Consider the following 20,810-nt stretch of genomic DNA (forward strand, 5'->3'; position numbering starts at 1 on the left):
CGGGCCGCCGCAGCCCCCAGGGCGGAGGGGGGGGAGTGGGGTGCGGTAACCTCAACCTGAGCCGCCGCCTCCTGGAGGAGCGAGGCGATGGCGAACGCTCCTCCCCCCTCCTCCTCCACGCCTCCCACTCCTCCTCCGACCTCCGCCGGCTGTGCAACGGCAGACCCCTGAGGACGGCCCGCAGCAGCTCAAGCTCCGCCCCGCCCCTGCCCCCCAAACCCAGCCACCCCAAGGCCCCAGCCCCCCTCTGTGACAACCACCCCCAGCCCCTGCCCCCAGCCGCCCTGGAGAGAGACCCGACCACGGCCACCCCCTCCGGGGGCGAGCTGGAGCTGGAACTGGGCTCCTCGGTGTCCCGACGGCCCTCTCTGCACCGCTCCAAGTCGGACCTGAGCGACCGATACGCCCGGGCGGGCGCCGACGTGGAGCGCTTCTTCAACTACTGCGGCCTGGACCCAGAGGAGCTGGAGGGCGTGGGCGTGGAGAGCTTCGCCAGGGCCAACTCCGACATCGTCTCCCTCAACTTCCGCAGCGCCAGCATGATCAGCTCGGACTGCGACCGGTCGCGGCGCAGCAACGAGGACCTGACGGACGAGGAGGAGGAGGCGGGGGAGCGGGTGCCGTACGGGATCTCGGCCGTGGAGAGGAACGCGCGGGTCATCAAGTGGCTGTACAGCATCAAGCAGGCGCGGGAGTCGCAGAAGGTCTCACACGTCTAGACCGGCTGGAGAGAGAGAGCCTCCAAAGACACAAACAGACTCAGACTGAACTGAGACCGGTCCTAGAGAGACCAGGAGAGACTAGGAGAGATCAGGAGAGACTAGGAGAGACTAGGAGAGACTAGGAGAGACCAGGAGAGACTAGGAGAGACTAGGAGAGACTAGGGGGACAGAAATGATGATGATGATGATGGTGATGATGGAACTCTTTGAGGGTGAAAGGCAGGCAGGAAGGACTGGTGAGAGATGATGATGGTGATGATGATGAGGGTGCAAGGCAGGCAGGAAGGGCTGGGGAGAGATGATGATGATGAGGGTGCAAGGCAGGCAGGAAGGGCTGGGGAGAGAGAGGCCATGGACAGTGACTTTAGCATTCAGTGTTTGTTGTCCTCCCCCGCCCGCCTTCCTCGCTGCTACCGGGAGCCAGTGGAGGGTGCGGAGGAGGGGGGTGACATGGGAGAACTTGGGAGATTGAACACCAGACGGGCGGCAGCGTTCTGGATGAGCTGCAGAGGTCTGATAGCGGAGGCAGGGAGCCCGGCCGAGAGTGCGTTGCAGTAGTCCTCCTCCTCCTCCTCCTTCTTCTTCTTTTTTTCTTCTTCTTCTTCTCCTCCTCCTCCTTCTTCTTCTTCTCGTTCCTCTCAATGTTCCTCCTTTTCCGAGCAGACCACTGAGCCTGGAAGCCATAGCAGGTGTGAATGCAGCGCTTCAGTGCATCTCGTCATCTCTCAGATCTGATCCCATTCATATGAGCTTTGTGTGTGTATAGAAAACCCCCTCGTCCTCCTCCCCCCCCTCCCCCCCCTGAGAACAGGGCTGTGGAAGCATGGTACAGTCCAAACCTGCCCCACCCACCCCTTCTGGTACCCTTCGCGCCCCCCACCCCCCACCCCCCACCCCCTCCGCCCCCCACCCGCTCCTCTCAGCGTTACTATGGCGATAACGTCCAGGCAGCGGCATCACGAACAGTGTTCTTTGGTTCAGCTTCTGTTTCGGTTTGTTGTCGTCCATAATCATAATCTACTCAATCTCATGACAGTTGGATTTTGTGGTACTTGCTTTTCTTTTAAAAAAATAAAAAATAAAAAATAAAAAGTATGTGTAAATGCTGTAAGAAAATGTATATAATTTCAAAAAAATGTGTTCAGTTGTTTTTGTCTGAGGGGTGTTTGTTTAGAGCTACTACACTACGAACAAACAAAATGGCTGCCGGCTTGTAGTCCTGCTCGCAGGACTGTAGTCCTGAGCTGTCAGACACGATCAAACTCTCTACCCCAATGTTGTTATGATGACTCTACATCAGGGGAGGCTGGTGGAGGTAGAAATCGGAGGACGGGCTCATTGTAATGCAGGGAATAGACTGAGGAATGGTATCAAACATGGGGAATGGTATCAATCGCATGCTGTTTGATACCCATTCCTCATTCCGTTCCAGGCATTACAATAAGCCCGTCCTCCGATTTCTACCTCCGCCAGCCTCGCCTGCTCTACATGTTCAGTAATATGGAGTTGGAAACTGTTACAGTACTTAAAAATGAAGAAGACAACAAAATGTGTTCACAACGTTCCAAGTTGTTTTGCATTATTTCAATAAATGGCTTGTTTTGCCATCTTTTTGCCATCTACGTCCGAAGGTTTTGTGAGTATTATTTCATTAAAATTATATTTGATGAAACCGTGAGCTTTGCTCATTTTTCTGAACATTAATCTCCATGTTATCGGGCCAGTACTGGTCAGAGGTTGCGTGACCTCTGACCTTGTTGAGAGCAGACTCTGCTAGTTCAGAACGCTTGGGGAAAACCTTTGCCGAAAGTCGCTACAAAATGAGTGACGCCTCGCGACATTGTTAAGCCAATCAAATCCCTTGCTTGGTCGGAGCTAAAAAAAGCTGAATTCCTTCGCAGTGATCACCACGGTATGAAGTGCTTCAGTGACTGTACAAGGTCAGGTGGAGGCTGGTGGAGGTAGAACACCAGGGGAGGCTGGTGGAGGTAGAACACCAGGGGAGGCTGGTGGAGGTAGAACACCAGGGGAGGCTGGTGGAGGTAGAACACGGGCTCATTGTAATGCATGGAAGGGAACAAGGAATGGGATCAAACATGGTGTTTCATTCATGTACCATTCCTGATTCCGTTCCACGCGTTACAAGGAGCCCGTCCTCCTATTTCCACCTCCACCAGCCTCCCCTGATGGAGAGCCTCTCTTCATAGTTCACAACCATGTAAGCCTAACACACACATCTCCTGTGTAGCCTAACACACACATCTCCTGTGTAGCCTAACACACACATCTCCTGACGGCAAAACTAACAGCATCAGTTTGGTGATTTATCACCTCCCCTCACCTCACCTCCCCTCACCTCCCCTCACGCCCACAAACGGCTCTCAATGAGAGGGAGAGAGGGAGAGAGGTGAATACACTCCATCCAGTTCTCACCCACACTCTCTCTCTCTCTCTCTACGCTGGTGCCCTACTCTCTCATATCACTCTCTTCCTCCTCCTCCTCCTCCTCCTCCTCCTCCTCCCACACTAAGGGGCTTGCTAGAGCAGAGAGAGAGGCTGGGAGAGAGAGAGGGGGAGGCTGGGAGAGAGAGGGGGGAGGCTGGGAGAGAGGGGGAGGGAGGCTGGGGTCCTATTTCAATAGTCTGAAAATGTATCACCCCTTCCTCCCTTCCTTGAAGAAGTCACGGATCTGAAATGACTTGATTGGTCAAAACAAGCTTCCTGCTGCACTGCTTTCACCAATCAGTTCAGTGGTCATTACAAGGCAGGATGCATCTCTATTCACACAGGGCCTGGGACTGAGCCAGAGAGAGAGGCTGAGCCAGAGAGAGAGAGGGGGAGGGAGGGAGGGAGGGAGGGAGACTGGCGACGGAGAGGGAGAGGCTGAGCCAGAGAGAGAGAGCTCCTGAGCCGCCCACTGCTGCCTACAGCTCTCTGACTCATCCTGGATCCTGCTCTCCACCGCAGCAGCTTAGCTTAGCTGAGATAGCCTCTAGTGAACAGCTGACAGGCTCCTTAGCTTAGCTGAGATAGCTCCTAGTGAACAGCTGACAGGCTCCTTAGCTTAGCTGAGATAGCCTCTAGTGAACAGCTGACAGGCTCCTTAGCTTAGCTGAGATAGCCTCTAGTGAACAGCTGACAGGCTCCTTAGCTTAGCTGAGATAGCCTCTAGTGTGTCATTTTGTTTATTATTTATTTGCACACATAAAAACAGAGAGTGAGAAGACAAACATGACACATGAAATGCATTCACGTGTGCATGGTGAGGGAAGAACCCCCAAACCCCTGCACGACCTATGACCTCAGCAGTAAGACTTGTGGGAGTGTTTAAAGCCATTAGACTGTAGAGTGAAGCATACCACGCCTCCCACGTACAGGCTAGGCTAGGCAGACATGATGCTGTTTTCACTGCTGTGTCTGGTGTGATAAGGATGGTGTTATCACCCTATTACATCATCTGAAAGGACTTCGTGTCAGGAAACACACACACACACACACACACACACAAGTTGAGTTATCCAAGTAATGGTATTTTTATCATGATATAATGTTGTAGCCACATAAAAGCCTATTAATGATCTCTAAACTCTTACAAACATGCCCTCTAAACCCTGGTGATTAAAGCCACGTCAAATCGGTGTCTCTCTGACCAAATTAGATCACACTGCTCATGATGTTAATTCCCTGGACAGAATACTTGTATTTGCTGCCATCTAGTGGTTAGCAAATGCATAGTTATAGAGGCCATCGTACAGTGGGCCTTTATTCCAATAACACACAGTCATCATGAATCATGAACGACAATTATTCAGAATGTACCCAAAATACGTAAACTTAAACACCCAATTCAAATATAACATATTTTTACACAATCAGCCTAGAAAGAGAAAGAGAGAGAGAGAGAGAGAGAGGGGTCTGTTCTTTGAAGGATCATTTCCGCTGTGTCAGGTACATTTCTGCTGTGTCAGATATTTATTTATGAAAGTGGCGTTTTGTTTTGTATTCTGTTGAAAGGGGAAATTATGATAAATGTAAAGGGGAGGACAGGATGGGAGGAGATGAGGGGAGGAGAGGAGATGAGGGGAGGAGAGGATGGGAGGAGATGAGGGGAGGAGATGAGGGGAGGAGAGGAGATGAGGGGAGGACAGGATGGGAGGAGATGAGGGGAGGAGAGGAGATGAGGGGAGGACAGGATGGGAGGAGATGAGGGGAGGAGAGGAGATGAGGGGAGGAGATGAGGGGAGGAGATGAGGGGAGGAGATGAGGGGAGGAGAGGAGATGAGGGGAGGACAGGATGGGAGGAGATGAGGGGAGGAGAGGAGATGAGGGGAGGACAGGATGGGAGGAGATGAGGGGAGGAGAGGAGATGAGGGGAGGACAGGATGGGAGGAGATGAGGGGAGGAGAGGAGATGAGGGGAGGAGAGGATGGGAGGAGATGAGGGGAGGGGAGGAGAGGAGGGGAGGAGATGAGGGGAGGAGAGGATGGGAGGAGATGAGGGGAGGGGAGGAGAGGATGGGAGGAGATGAGGGGAGGACAGGATGGGAGGAGATGAGGGGAGGAGAGGATGGGAGGAGGGGAAGGGAGGAGATGAGGGGAGGACAGGATGGGAGGAGATGAGGGGAGGAGAGGAGATGAGGGGAGGACAGGAGATGAGGGGAGGACAGGATGGGAGGAGATGAGGGGAGGAGAGGAGATGAGGGGAGGGGAGGAGAGGAGGAGATGAGGGGAGGGGAGGAGAGGAGGGGAGGAGATGAGGGGAGGAGAGGAGAGGAGGGGAGGAGAGGATGGGAGGAGATGAGGGGAGGGGAGGAGAGGAGGGGAGGAGATGAGGGGAGGAGAGGACGGGAGGAGAGGAGATGAGGGGAGGAGAGGATGGGAGGAGATGAGGGGAGGAGAGGATGGGAGGAGAGGACGGGAGGAGGGGAGGAGAGGATGGGAGGAGGGGACGGGAGGAGATGAGGGGAGGAGAGGACGGGAGGAGGGGAAGGGAGGAGATGAGGGGAGGAGAGGACGGGAGGAGGGGAGGAGAGGATGGGAGGAGGGGAAGGGAGGAGATGAGGGGAGGAGAGGACGGGAGGAGGGGAAGGGAGGAGATGAGGGGAGGAGAGGACGGGAGGAGGGGAAGGGAGGAGATGAGGGGAGGAGAGGACGGGAGGAGGGGAAGGGAGGAGATGAGGGGAGGAGGGGAAGAGAGGATGGGAGGAGGGGAAGGGAGGAGATGAGGGGAGGGGAGGGGAGGAGAGGAGGGGAGGAGATGAGGGGAGGAGAGGACGGGAGGAGAGGAGATGAGGGGAGGAGAGGATGGGAGGAGATGAGGGGAGGAGAGGATGGGAGGAGAGGACGGGAGGAGGGGAGGAGAGGATGGGAGGAGGGGACGGGAGGAGATGAGGGGAGGAGAGGACGGGAGGAGGGGAAGGGAGGAGATGAGGGGAGGAGAGGACGGGAGGAGGGGAGGAGAGGATGGGAGGAGGGGAAGGGAGGAGATGAGGGGAGGAGAGGACGGGAGGAGGGGAAGGGAGGAGATGAGGGGAGGAGAGGACGGGAGGAGGGGAAGGGAGGAGATGAGGGGAGGAGAGGACGGGAGGAGGGGAAGGGAGGAGATGAGGGGAGGAGGGGAAGAGAGGATGGGAGGAGGGGAAGGGAGGAGATGAGGGGAGGGGAGGGGAGGAGAGGAGGGGAGGAGATGAGGGGAGGAGAGGACGGGAGGAGAGGAGATGAGGGGAGGAGAGGATGGGAGGAGATGAGGGGAGGAGAGGATGGGAGGAGAGGACGGGAGGAGGGGAGGAGAGGATGGGAGGAGGGGACGGGAGGAGATGAGGGGAGGAGAGGACGGGAGGAGGGGAAGGGAGGAGATGAGGGGAGGAGAGGACGGGAGGAGGGGAGGAGAGGATGGGAGGAGGGGAAGGGAGGAGATGAGGGGAGGAGAGGACGGGAGGAGGGGAAGGGAGGAGATGAGGGGAGGAGAGGACGGGAGGAGGGGAAGGGAGGAGATGAGGGGAGGAGAGGACGGGAGGAGGGGAAGGGAGGAGATGAGGGGAGGAGGGGAAGAGAGGATGGGAGGAGGGGAAGGGAGGAGATGAGGGGAGGAGAGGACGGGAGGAGGGGAGGAGAGGATGGGAGGAGGGGAAGGGAGGAGATGAGGGGAGGAGAGGACGGGAGGAGGGGAAGGGAGGAGATGAGGGGAGGAGAGGACGGGAGGAGGGGAAGGGAGGAGATGAGGGGAGGAGGGGAAGAGAGGATGGGAGGAGGGGAAGGGAGGAGATGAGGGGAGGAGAGGACGGGAGGAGGGGAGGAGAGGATGGGAGGAGGGGAAGGGAGGAGATGAGGGGAGGAGAGGACGGGAGGAGGGGAAGGGAGGAGATGAGGGGAGGAGAGGACGGGAGGAGGGGAGGAGAGGACGGGAGGATTTGAGAGAAAATAATCATGTCATGACACAATCCTCTCCCTGACCCGCTCTACAAGCAAACATACATACAGTATATGATGGTGCAGCCAGCAGACCCCCCCCCCTTCTTCTTTAGGGCTCCTGCCTCCTTTAAACACCTCCCACACTGGGAGCAGTCGTACTAATTAGTGGATGTATTCTCTGATGTCTCTTTAAGGTGCCTGTCTGACTGAACTCTTCCCACACTGAGATCAGTGGAATGGCCTCTCTCCTGTGTGCATCCTCTGATGCCTCTTTAGGACAAACATCATAACAAAACTCTTCCCACACTGAAGGCAAGGGTGACTCTACCTCATGTCAGTGCCTCAATTACTGCTTCATTGTTGCACTGTTGAGGAGCTAACTAACATTTACCCACAGCATTTCATGACACCGTCTACGGCTGTTCTGTGTACATGACAAATACAATTTGATTTGATATGAATGATGCTGTAGGTAAATGAGTGAATGTGTAAGAAGAGCCAGACATTTTGTAAGGTCTCAACTGAGGCCTTTATTCCAATATCACAAAGTCATCATGAACAACAGTTACTCAAACAACAGTTCACCCAAAACACAGGTAAACTTTCAAAAGCCTGTTAATCTATTTTCTTTTGACACAATCATGTTGAGGAATCATAATACATTTGTGATTGTTTCCCCAAGACATACATACTGACATTAGACATTTGTAGGATCCATTTCCAGTCTGGCAGTCCCCCGTCACAGACTCCCTACAGCTGGACATGTTGGTCTATAAAACATTTAATGAGAGGCTGCTGCTCCCCTGACATAGATTTATTTACATAAATATTTACATAAGACTGAGGAGGATGAAGAGAGTGAAGCGAGGAAAGGCTCCCTATTGGGAGAGCTGGAAGTGAAAAGAGAATCTTCTCTGCCCCCTGCTGCACAGAGGAACACACTGCAGGCAAAATGTTAGTTGGTTATGATGAACCAATCACCAGTGGGCTTACGACCAAACGTTTGGTAGATGCGTGACCCAACCCTAAACCCTAGCAGTGGAATGGCCTCTCTCCTGTCCATTCTTTGGTGTCTCAGGAAGGTTCCTGTGTGATTGAAACTCTTCCCACACTGCTCTCACTGGTATGGCCTCTCTCCTGTGTGTATCTTCTGATGCCTCTTTAGGTGTCCTGCATGCCTGAAACTCTTCCCACACTGGGAGCAGTGGTATGGCTTCTCTCCAGTGTGTATTCTCTGATGTATTTTTAGGGATCCTGACTCAGTGAATCTCTTCCCACACTGGGAGCAGTGGTGTGGCCTCTCTCCTGTGTGTGTTCTCTGATGCTTCTTTAGGGATCCTGACTCAGTGAATCTCTTCCCACACTGGGAGCAGTGGTATGGCTTCTCTCCTGTGTGTAGTCTCTCATGCTTCTTTAGGTCTCCTGCAATAATGAAACTCTTCCCACACTGGGAGCAGTGGTGTGGCCTCTCTCCTGTGTGTATTCTCTGGTGTGTCTTTAGGTATCTTGACTCAGTGAATCTCTTCCCACACTGGGAGCAGTGGTATGGCTTCTCTGCTGTGTGCAACTTCTGATGACTCTTTAGATCTCCTGTATCCCCAAAACTCTTCCCACAGTGGGAACAGTGGTATGGCTTCTCTCCTGTGTGTATCCTCTGATGCCTCTTTAGGTGGCTCATAGAACCAAAACTCTTCCCACACTGAAGGCAAGGGTGAGTCTTCTCTCCTGTATGAGTCTGTGAGTGTGATTCAAGGTGAGCTGGACAAATGAAACTCTCACTGCAATCTAAACATGGACGGGGCCTGCAGGTGTGGCTTCTCAAATCCTCTGGCTCATAGAAACTACTGAAACAGTCCATGCAGTGGTGATTCTTCTGTCTTGAGCTCCTCTGCCTGTGTTGTTGATGGTTTCCTGATGCGGTGGAGCTGGGCTCACTGTCTGAGTCTGGGTTAGAGCTCTCTCCTGTAAGAATAGGAACATGTACAGAATTAGATGTCTGACCCTGGGTTGGAGCTCTCTCCTGTAAGGATAGGAACATATACAGGATTAGATGTCTGAGTCTGGGTTGGAGCTCTCTCCTGTAAGGATAGGAACATATACAGGATTAGAAACAACATGAGAACAAGCAGTGCTTCCATAGACTCAGCAGTTCCAGAAGAAACACAACATCTCTGGTGTCTGCAGACGCTGTGGGAACTCAAGGTTGTCAGAGTGTGTTGATATTACAGCAAATGCAAATGGATACATAATCAATGTTTCATGATTAACAATTGACTTAAATCATATTTATTGTAGGCCTACCTTTGACGACTACCCTTGTCAACAGTAGTAATTCCATGATCAGAAGTTTGATAAATTGTAACAACTTTTGTTTGAATTAACAACTGCTACGAAGGAAATCATGGGAAAAATAAAAATGGAAATAAATGTTTGATTGCGTACACCGCTAAATATCTGCCAGTGCCCTTTGAACTACAGAATAATTTGGCCTGGCCTTCGCCAAAAACATAACATGAACTCACCTTCCTCACCATCTTCATCCACCAATTCATCTTCTCCTTCCTCTTCTTTCACCTTCACATCTTCCTTCTCTTCCTCCTCTCCTCCTTCCTCCCCCTCCTCCTCTTTCACCATCACATATTTCTTCTCTTCCTCCTCCTCCTCTTTCACCATCACATCTTTCTTCTCTTCCTCCTCTCCTCCTTCATCCTCCTCCTCTTTCACCATCACATCTTTCTCCTCCACTCCCTCTCCTTGCTCTTCTTTCACCATCACATCTTCCTCCTCTCCTCCTTCCTCCTCCTCTTTCACCATCACATCTTTCTCCTCCACTTCCTCTCCTCCTTCCTCCTCTTTCACTACCACATTGACTTCCAGTGTTTGACTGCAGTATTCCAGCTTCACTGCCTCCATCTCTGGACCCCACGTTGTGCTTTTGTGGACTGAAGAACCACAGCCAGAACCAAGGGACTCTGTGGACTTGGGTTCAGAAATAGTAGCTGGGCTGTGAGGTGGATCTGTGTACTGTAAACAAATGAAGCACAAACAGTCAAGGATAAACTTCACAAACCGTACTAAGAAACCTCATCAGACTCTTAACTTGTTACTCTGCTAGCTATGCAAGATAGTTAAATAGCTACAACAGCAAGACAGTTAACTAGCTACAACACCAAGACAGTTAACTAGCTACAACAGCAAGACAGTTAACTAGCTACAACAGCAAGACAGTTAACTAGCTACAACACCAAGACAGTTAACTAGCTACAACAGCAAGACAGTTAACTAGCTACAACACCAAGACAGTTAACTAGCTACAACACCAAGACAGTTAACTCCCTTGGCGGAGCTGCTAACGGCCAGGGTTGTTATACAGGGTTGTTACAATTAATATTCTGAGGTCTTTTAAGCCCCGCCCATTTCCATATCTTCGTCAAGTAAAAATCTAGATTGGTTGAATCAGGAAGGAATGTTGGGAACTATTTGAAGCCTCCAGTGATTTGATTGGCGCCACTCTTCTAAAGCACCGCTCTGAGGAGAGGTTGTCATGGAAACAAACGCGCAGATTGTGGCGGGAAAGCAGTGCTTTGTTGTCAGGTGACCAGAGAACCTGGATACGGACGGTTCCACGGTTCATCTCTTCACAGAAAACTTCAGCACATGTTGGCCTAATTTAGAGCATTCATTGACATTTGAGACGAATAAAACAGCTGCCTGCAGTACAGACACGGGTCATGTTTTCCTTACCTGCAATATTCACCGGACATCGACGTTTATAAACTTGTTATGATCGACCTGCTGAACTTCTTCACGACCAGGAAGGATTCTAGAAGACTTTAGGGAACTTCCGGTTTTTCGTTTTTCAAAATAAAAGCTCGAAATATAAAATGTCTATTAAAACGTTCATATAGATACTATTGGACAGTTTTTTCGCTGACATTGATGCAGTAATCACAATATATTAATTGCAAACGAAAGAAATGTTTCATCAAATTAACAAGACTTGATATTATCTTTATCTGCCATGTACACATTGGGATACACAGAAAAACAACTGTTGAGTGTCTCAATGACAGTGGGGTGGGAAATATGCCCCCTGGGGTAGGGTTAGGGTTAGGGGTCGTTATGCAGTAGGAGCTAGGCTATAAGACACATATTGGGTATCCCATAGCAGCTCATACTGCAGACTGACTCTCTCATGTCTCCTCTGATGCACATCACAGTGGGTGGGGTCGTCCACTGACCAGTAGACTGCTACTGCTGCCATAGTACATAGTAGCAGTAATCGGAGGACAGGCTCATTGTAATACATATAGAATAATAGTGAAATATAATAGTCTACTGACCAGTAGACTGCTAGTCCAGCGTCAACATACTCACCTCACAGTAGTGTGTGTGTGTGTGTGTGTGTGTGTGTGTGTGTGTGTGTGTGTGTGTGTGTGTGTAAGTTTGTGTGTGAATGTGTAAGTAGAGCCGCAGATTTGACAGAGTCTCAACTGAACTTTATTCCAAAGTAATCATGAACAACAGTAACAACCCCCCCCCCTTCCCCCATCTGGCCCTACAGGCAGGCTCAGGCAAACACTGAAATACAATTTGACCCAGTTCTGGAGGTAAGTTAGGAACAGTAACACACACATAGGAGGACATGGGAAAGGGACAGAAGGGCCAGCAGAAGCATGTCTGCAACTGAGGAGTATGAAGAGAGTGACAGAGACATACATCTGTGCCGTAGCTTGATTTTATGTTGTTTTTGTTTACAATGTTTTCCGCAATTGTTTTTTAATGCCTTGGGGTTTTTATTTTCTTATCATTGTTGTTGTCTCATTTTCACTGTAGACTGTTGGTCTTATGGAAAATGGTGAAACGCAATAAAAATGTTGATCATTAAAAGAGGGATAAACCTGTGCAGAGAGCTATTTATATATATGTCTATGGCTGACAGTGAAGCGAGGAAAGGCTCCCTATTGGGAGAGCTGGAAGTGAAAAGAGAATCTTCTCTGCCCCCTGCTGCACAGATGAGCACATTGCAGCTAAAATATAAATTGGTTATGATGAACCAATCATCTGTGGGCTTTCTCCCAAACTTTTGGTAGATGCCAAGTGGGATCCTTGAGATGACCCAACCCTAAACCCTAACAGTTACCTCACCCTTGAAAGGTTTACATCTCGACTTCAATGGGGTAACATCAGTTGGGCAGTCCCAAGCATCACACTTAGCATTAGGTGAGGCATTAGGGTGAAGCAGTCTTGTGAACTTGTATGTGTATTCTCTGGTGTCTCTTTAGGTTGCGAGAGCAACTGAAGCTCTTCCCACACTGGGAGCAGTGGTATGGCCTCTCTCCTGTGTGTATTCTCTGATGCCTCTTTAGGTGTCCTGCTTCCTTGAAACTCCTACCACACTGGGAGCAGAGGTAGGGCTTCACTCCTGTGTGTATTCTCTGATGCTTCTTTAGGTGTCCTGCTTCCTTGAAACTCCTACCACACTGGGAGCAGAGGTATGGCTTCTCTCCTGTGTGTATTCTCTGATGCTTCTGTAAGGATCCTGCATGATTGAAACTCCTCCCACAATGGGAACAGTGGTATTGTCTGTCTGTGTGCATTATCTGATGCCTCTTTAAGTTGCCAGAGTGATTAAAACTCTTCCCACACTGGGAACAGTCATATGGCTTCTCTCCTGTGTGTGTTCTCTGGTGTGTCTTTAGGTGTCCTACACTGTTGAAACTCTGCCCACACTGGGAGCAGTGGAATGGCCTCTCTCCTGTGTGTATTCTCTGGTGTGTCTTTACATCTCCTGCATCCCCGAAACTCTTCCCACACTGCTCGCACTGGTTTGGCCTCTCTCCTGTGTGTATCTTCTGATGCTTCTTTAGGTGTCTTGCATCCCTGAAACTCCTACCACACTGGGAGCAGTGGTATGGCTTCTCTCCTGTGTGTACTCTCTGATGCTTCTTTAGGTGTCCTGCATCCCTGAAACTCTTCCCACACTGGGAGCAGTGGTATGGCTTCTCTCCTGTGTGTATTCTCTGATGGCCATTAAGATGTCCTGCATTCCTGAAACTCTTCCCACACTGAGTGCAGTGGTATGGCCTCTCGTCTGTGTGTATCCTCTGATGCCTCTTTAGGTGACTCATAAGACCAAAACTCTTTCCACACTGAAGGCAAGGGTGAGTCTTCTTTCCTCTGTGAGTCTGTCGGTGTGATTTCAAGTGAGTTGAACAAATGAAACTCTCACTGCAATCTAAACAGGGACGGGGCCTGCAAGTGTGACTTCTCAAATCCTCTGGCTCATAGAAACTACTGAAGCAGTCCATGCAGTGGTGATTCTTCTGTCTTGAGCTCCTCTGCCTGTGTTGTTGATGGTTTTCTGATGCAGTGGAGCTGGGCCCACTGTCTGAGTCTGGGTTGGAGATCTCTCCTGTAAGAATAGGAACATGTACTGGATTAGATGTCTGAGTCTGGGTTGGAGCTCTCTCCTGTAAAAATAGGAACATATACAGGATTAGATGTCTGAGTCTGGGTTGGAGCTCTCTCCTGTAAAAATAGGAACATATACAGGATTAGAAACAACATGAGAACAAGCAGTGCTTCCATAGACTCAGCAGTTCCAGAAGAAACACAACATCTCTGGTGTCTGCAGACGCTGTGGGAACTCAAGGTTGTCAGAGTGTGTTGATATTACAGCAAATGCAAATGGAACATAATCAATGTTTCATGATTAACAATTGACAGCGACACTTGATCACGTGCATATCTGTACGTAGTGCAGGCTAGTTTGGAACAAAGCCAAAACCTCCAGTCATTTCATTGGTGTAATAATAACTTATAATAATAATGTATAATAACAATTTCACCGTTTGCTTGCCTGGGTAGCCAGTCAGAAATATTGCTAGCTTAGATTATGATTTATTTCGAACTAAATACAGACTGTAACTAAATACAGACTGTAATTTCAACTGAGAAGTAACTAGATGTCATGTTGTCTGTTCCATCAGAGAACCTGGATACGGACAGTTCCAGAAGTAACACAACATTTCTGGGGTCTGCAGACACTGTGGGATCTTGAAGTTGTCAGAGTGTGTTGGTATTACAGCAAATGCAAATGGATACATAATCAATGTTTCATGATTAACAATTGACTTAAATCATATTTATTGTAGGCCTACCTTTGACGACTACCCTTGTCAACAGTAGTAATTCCATGATCAGTCAGAGAAGTTTGATAAATTGTAACAACTTTTGTTTGAATTAACAACTGCTATGAAGGAAATCATGGAAAAAATCAAAATCAAAATCAATGTTTGATTGCGTACACCGCTAAATATCTGCAGTACCCTTTGAACTACAGAATAATTTGGCCTGGCCTCAGACAAAAACATAACATGAACTCACCTTCCTCACCATCTTCATCCCCCAATTCATCTTCTCCTTGTTCCTCTTTCATCTTCACATCTTTATCCTCCCCTTCCTCCTCTTTCACCATCACATCTTTATCCTCCACTTCCTCCTCTTCCTCCTCTCCTCCTTCCTGTTCCTCCTCTTTCACCATCACATCTTTCTCCTCCACTCCCTCTCCTTGCTCTTCTTTCACCATCACATCTTCCTCCTCTCCTCCTTCCTCCTCCTCTTTCACCATCACATCTTTCTCCTCCACTTCCTCTCCTCCTTCCTCCTCTTTCACTACCACATTGTGTTCCAGTGTTTGACTGCAGTATTCTAGCTTCACTGCCACCATCTCTGGACCCCACGTTGTGCTTTTGTGGACTGAAGAACCACAGCCAGAACCAGGGGACTCTGTGGACTTGGGTTCAGAAATAGTAGCTGAGCTGTGAGGTGGATCTGTGTAGTGTAAACAAATGAAGCACAAACAGTCAAGGACAAATTTCACAAACCGTACTAAGAAACATTATCATCATACTCATCAGACTCTTAACTTTTTACTCTGCTAGCTATGCTAGCCTGGGAACGTTGGACATTATTTGAGAAAATTACGTTTGAGGTTGTCATGGAAACAAACGCGCAGACTGTGGCGGGAAAGCAGTGCTTTGTTGTCAGGTGACCAGAGAACCTGGATACGGACGGTTCCACGGTTCATCTCTTCACAGAAAACTTCAGCACATGTTGGCCTAATTTAGAGCATTCATTGACATTTGTGACGAATAAAACAGCTGCCTGCAGTACAGACACGGGTCATGTGTTCCTTACCTGCAATATTCACCGGACATCGACGTTTATAAACTTGTTATGATCGACCTGCTGAACTTCTTCACGACCAGGAAGGATTCTAGAAGACGTTAGGGAACTTCCGGTTTTTCGGAAACTTCAAAATAAAAGCTGGAAAAAGAAAATGTCTATTAAACGTATTTACGTTCATATAGATACTATTGGAAAGTTTTTCCCACTGATATTGACACAATAATCACAATATATTAATTGCAAACGAAAGAAACATTTTAAATTAAATGTTTCATCAAATTAACAAGACTTGATATTATCTTTATCTGCCATGTACACATTGGGATACACAGAAAAACAACTGTTGAGTGTCTCAATGACAGTGGGGTGGGAAATATGCCCCCTGGGGTAGGGTTAGGGTTAGGGGTCGTTATGCAGTAGGAGCTAGGCTATAAGACACATATTGGGTATCCCATAGCAGCTCATACTGCAGACTGACTCTCTCATGTCTCCTCTGATGCACATCACAGTGGGTGGGGTCGTCCACTGACCAGTAGACTGCTACTGCTGCCATAGTACATAGTAGCAGTAATCGGAGGACGGGCTCATTGTAATACATATAGAATAATAGTGAAATATAATAGTCTACTGACCAGTAGACTGCTAGTCCAGCGTCATCATACTCACCTCAGAGTAGTGTGTGTGTGTGTGTGTGTGTCAACATCGTAGTCACCTCAGAGTAGTGTGTGTGTGTGTGTGTGTGTCAACATCGTAGTCACCTCAGAGTAGTGTGTGTGTGTGTGTGTGTGTGTGTGTGTGTGTCAACATCGTAGTCACCTCAGTTAGGGTTAGGCCATTAGACCAGTGAGTGTGTCTCAATGACAGTGGGGAGGGAAATACTCAGCACACTCTCTAGTCACCGAATCCATTGAATTTGAGCAAAAAGAGATGTCCTATGGATCTGTCTAAATCCCACCCATAGGGGTCGTTGGTGGCTGGTGGAGGCAGAACACCAGGGGAGGCTGGTGGAGGCAGTAATCGGAGGACGGGCTCATTGTAATACATGGAACAGAATGAGGAATGGTATCAAACACACATAATAGTGAATAGTGAGATCACGTGTGTAAACTGGCCCTTTTTGAAACGGATAACATATTTATTGATGTACAAAAGGATGCTACAGTACATGATTTAGTTTGAAAGATCATACAAAACAAATGTTATGCATAATAAAAATTCACTCTTACTTTGCAAAAAACTAGAGAAACATTTCCCTAAAATCAAACAATAAAAACCTTTGTCTTTGCATATATTGAATACTTCCTGAATCAGCTCATATTAAACTTACATACAGTAAAAATCACACAGCACAACTGTTTGTAAAATCACACAATATGAACCACAATGAAGGATACTGAAGAATACATTCCCAAAGAGCATCAACATCTTGAGAAAATAACCCATCTTCCTTTGCTCTACAAGTCTCTGAAGACTCTCTACACTCTTAGAAAAAAAGGGTTCTAAAAGGTTTCTTCATTTGTCCCCATAGTGAGCTCTGATCTCACATCTGTATTTCATCCTTAATGTATACAGGTACAGTAGGATTTGGGAAGGGAATGCTGATCCTAGACCTGCTGCTATAGCAGCTTCTACTGGGAGCTCAGAGGGCAGTGCTGTCAACTGTGGTTATCCCAGCATCCTTTGCCATGGCGTAGAAGTGACCCTGCTTCTTGAAGAGCATGCTGGGAGAGTCAAACTCCACGATCTTGCCGGCGTCCAGCACCATCACCCTGAGAGGAGAGGAGAGGAGAGGAGAGGAGAGGAGAGGAGAGGAGAGGAGAGGGACACAACTGGGTGAAATGGGGAGATGGGTGTGGAGTACGGCAAGTGACAGAGGTAAATTTTCATGTGTTTCCTTTGAAGTTACAAAGCAGACGCTCTTACCCAGATAGGCAAAAGGCTTTGAATGGACCACAATGAATCTTTTGATAAAACGTTTAGGTCACACTTTATCTGGATAGGTGGATGGGTTAGGGTTAGGCCATTAGACCAGCCTCCCCTGGGTTAGGGTTAGGCCATTAGACCAGCCTCCCCTGGGTTAGGGTTAGGGTTAGGGTCAGGCCATTACACCAGCCTCCGCTGGGTTAGAGTTAGGGTTAGGGTTAGGGTTAGGCCATTAGACCAGCCGCCCCTGGGTTAGGGTTAGGCCATGAGACCAGCCTCCCCTGGGTTAGGGTTATGGTTAGGCCATGAGACCAGCCTCCCCTGGGTTAGGGTTAGGGTTAGGCCATTAGACCAGCGCCCACTGCTGGTGGAGAGTGGTGGTGTTTACCGTGAGCTGTCCAGGATGCTGTGCAGGCGGTGGGCGATGGTCAGGACGGTGCAGTGGGAGAACTCCGTGCGGATGGTGTTCTGGATCAGATCATCTGTCTCCAGGTCCACGGCAGCGGTCGCCTCATCCAGGATCAGGATACGAGACTTTCTCAGCAGGGCGCGAGCCAGACAGAGCAGCTGCCTCTGACCAACACTGGGGACATCAGGAGACATTAGGGGGATACACACCTGTTGTTATGTACTTTATTTACATACCTTTTGAAGTATAGAGCCAAAAGAAGAAAACATGCTTCACTGTCCCATTACTTACACAGAGCACTGTATATTATTATATTACACACACACACACACACACACACACACACACACACACACACACACACACACACACACACACACACACACACACACACACAGCAGACACAACAGCTGCCTCTGACCAACACTGGGGACATCAGCAGACGTTAGAGGGATACACACCAGTGGAGGGTTAGGATGGGCTCGTTGTAAAGCATGGGACGGAATGAGGAATGCTATCATGGATATGTAATGTAGGTGTCAGTTTCACCCTGGCCCTATTGTGTTTTTGGTGTGTTGGTTTGACCCACCTCAGGTTCTCCCCTCCCTCTGAGACCTCATGGTGCAGTCCTTCCTGTAGCCCCCCCACGTAGTCCTTCAGATGGGACAGCTCCAGCACCCGCCAGATGTCCTCGTCACTGAAGCTCTGGAACGGGTCCAGGTTCATCCTCAGGGTCCCAGAGAACAGCACCGGGTCCTGCCAACAAGAGAGTGCCTGAGTGGATATGCATGTGGGTGTGTGTGTGTGTGTGTGTGTGTGTGTGTGTGTGTACATGCATATTGGTGTGTGTGTGTGTGTGTGTGTGTGTGTATGTGTGTGTGTGTGTGTGTGTGTGTACATGCATATGGGGGTGTGTGTGTGTGTGTGTGTGTGTGTGGTACCTGTGGTATGATAGTGAGTCTGCCCCTCAGGTCATGTGTGTGTGTGTGTGTGTGTGTGTGTGTGTGTGTGTGTGTGTGTGTGTGTGTGTGTGTACATGCATATTGGTGTGTGTGTGTGTGTGTGTGTGTGTGTATGTGTGTGTGTGTGTGTGTGTGTGTACATGCATATGGGGGTGTGTGTGTGTGTGTGTGTGTGTGTGGTACCTGTGGTATGATAGTGAGTCTGCCCCTCAGGTCATGTGTGTGTGTGTGTGTGTGTGTGTGTGTGTGTGTGTGTGTGTGTGTGTGTGTGGTACCTGTGGTATGATAGTGAGTTTGCCCCTCAGGTCATGTGTGTGTGTGTGTGTGTGTGTGTGTGTGTGTGTGTGTGTGTGTGTGTGTGTGTGGTACCTGTGGTATGATAGTGAGTTTGCCCCTCAGGTCATGTGTGTGTGTGTGTGTGTGTGTGTGTGTGTGTGGTACCTGTGGTATGATAGTTAGTCTGCCCCTCAGGTCATGTAGGCCCATGGCAGCGATGTCTCTGCCATCTATAAGGATCCGCCCTTCGGCAGCCTCGATGATTCTGAACAGGCAGTTGGTCAGACTGGACTTCCCAGCACCAGTCCGGCCCACAATACCGATCTGTAGGAAACAATCACCATGGAAACGTGTTCCTATGTGCTGTATCTGTCTGTCTATCTATCTGTTTCTAACAAGTTGTCTCTCCCTCCACCTGTCTCTCCCTCCACCTGTCTCTCCCTCCACCTGAACAGAGACTCCATCAGTCAACAGAGAGGTGAGAAGAGTTAGACGTAGTACATTTTTAGGACCACAACACCTAGTCACACACACACACACACACACACACACACACACACAGATAAAGACACACACACAAACACACACACACAGATAAAGACACACACACACACACACACACACACACACACACACACACACACACACACACAGATAAAGACACACACACACACAAACCTTCTCTGTGCTTTCAATATCACAGGAGATCCCGTGTAGCACCAGGTCCAGTTCTGGTCGGTAGCGGACCTTGAAGTTGTCAAACGTCACCCTCCCAGCCTCAGGCCACTCCTCTGGAGGCCTGCTGTCAGTCACCCACTTAGCCTACAACACCACACACACACACACACACACACATTACGTTACACATTACACACATTACATTACACGTTACACACACACACACACACACACACACACACACATTACGTTACACATTACACACACACACACACACACACACACACACACACACACACACACACACATATTACATTACACATTACACACATTACATTACACATTACACACACACACACGCACACGCACACGCACACACACACACGCTGCATGTTTAACACACCTCGTTGTGTAACTCTGTGTACTCGCTGACCCTCTCCACCGCCACGATGTTGGTCTCCAGCTCCGACGTCATCCGGACCAGCCAGTTCAGGGTCTGGGTCACCTACAGGGTCACACAGGGGTCAGAGGTCACGGTGGCGTCAGCAGCATCATCGTCATACTGTGGTGACATGTGTGACAAAACTCGTAGTCGGTCAGAACAATCCGGACCAAATAAATATTCCTAAAATAAGGTTTAGGAATTGTCATTATCAACGATTTCTCAGCCTTAGTCAAGGGTCAAGGGTCAGGGAAATTACTGTTTGGTAGGGGGGGAGGAGGGAGGGGCGAGGGGAGGGGGTCAGGGAAATGGGGGGGGGGGGTCAGGACCAGGAGAATAAGGAGTCTGACTCACGTTGAGGGCGTAGGATATGGACAGGCCAACCAGGCCGCTGTCCAGGGTCTCCCTGGAGATGACGGCAAACAGGGCGGAGAAGAAGACCACCAGGTTCCCCAGGAACTCCAGCCGGATGGCTAACCACCTGCAGGCCAGACACACTCACTATCACCTGAACTGGCCACTCTGCATACAGGTAGTCAACATCACCTGAACTGGCAACTCTGCATACAGGTAGGTGTGTGTATGTGTGTGTGTGCACACGTGTGTGTGTGTGTGTGTGTGTGTGTGTGTGTGTGTGTGTGTCTGACCTGTTGGAGACGATCCAGGGGTAGACATTCTTCTGGTTCTGGTCGATGGTGTTCTCGTTGTGCTTGAGGAAGCGGTCCTGGTGGCCGTAGGCCCGGATCACAGACAGGCCCGACACCGTCTCCCCGAAGTGGGAATAGATGGGGGAGC

The 20,810-nt window shown here is 49.5% G+C and overlaps 3 protein-coding genes across 3 annotated transcripts; 1 reads left to right on the forward strand and 2 right to left on the reverse strand.

Moving 5' to 3' along the window:
• Positions 1 to 5: 5 nt before the first annotated feature.
• On the forward strand, positions 6 to 2,338 carry fam110b (family with sequence similarity 110 member B; the record flags this gene model as incomplete). The annotated part of the gene is made up of 1 exon (XM_083698011.1): positions 6 to 2,338. A coding segment is annotated over one exon (714 nt), but the record flags the coding sequence as incomplete, so codon positions are not given.
• A 5,672-nt stretch (positions 2,339 to 8,010) lies between these two features.
• LOC310824753 (uncharacterized protein) lies at positions 8,011 to 14,533 on the reverse strand (the record flags this gene model as incomplete). The annotated part of the gene is made up of 5 exons (XM_083698009.1): positions 8,011 to 8,056; positions 8,392 to 8,554; positions 9,134 to 9,152; positions 12,376 to 12,531; positions 14,522 to 14,533. The coding sequence occupies 5 exons, from the start codon at positions 14,531 to 14,533 to the stop codon at positions 8,011 to 8,013; spliced, it is 396 nt and encodes a 131-aa protein (XP_083554135.1).
• Positions 14,534 to 16,446: 1,913 nt separating this feature from the next.
• LOC310824754 (ATP-binding cassette sub-family C member 2-like) lies at positions 16,447 to 20,805 on the reverse strand (the record flags this gene model as incomplete). Its single annotated transcript, XM_083698010.1, has 8 exons — positions 16,447 to 17,094; positions 17,637 to 17,831; positions 18,247 to 18,413; positions 19,061 to 19,219; positions 19,574 to 19,717; positions 19,977 to 20,078; positions 20,370 to 20,496; positions 20,663 to 20,805. Coding segments are annotated over 8 exons (1,167 nt in total), but the record flags the coding sequence as incomplete, so codon positions are not given.
• Between the last annotated feature and the right edge of the window lie 5 nt (positions 20,806 to 20,810).

The sequence above is a fragment of the Argentina silus genome, assembly GCF_951799395.1.
Source record: "Argentina silus genome assembly, contig: scaffold_436, whole genome shotgun sequence".
NCBI lineage: Eukaryota > Metazoa > Chordata > Actinopteri > Argentiniformes > Argentinidae > Argentina > Argentina silus.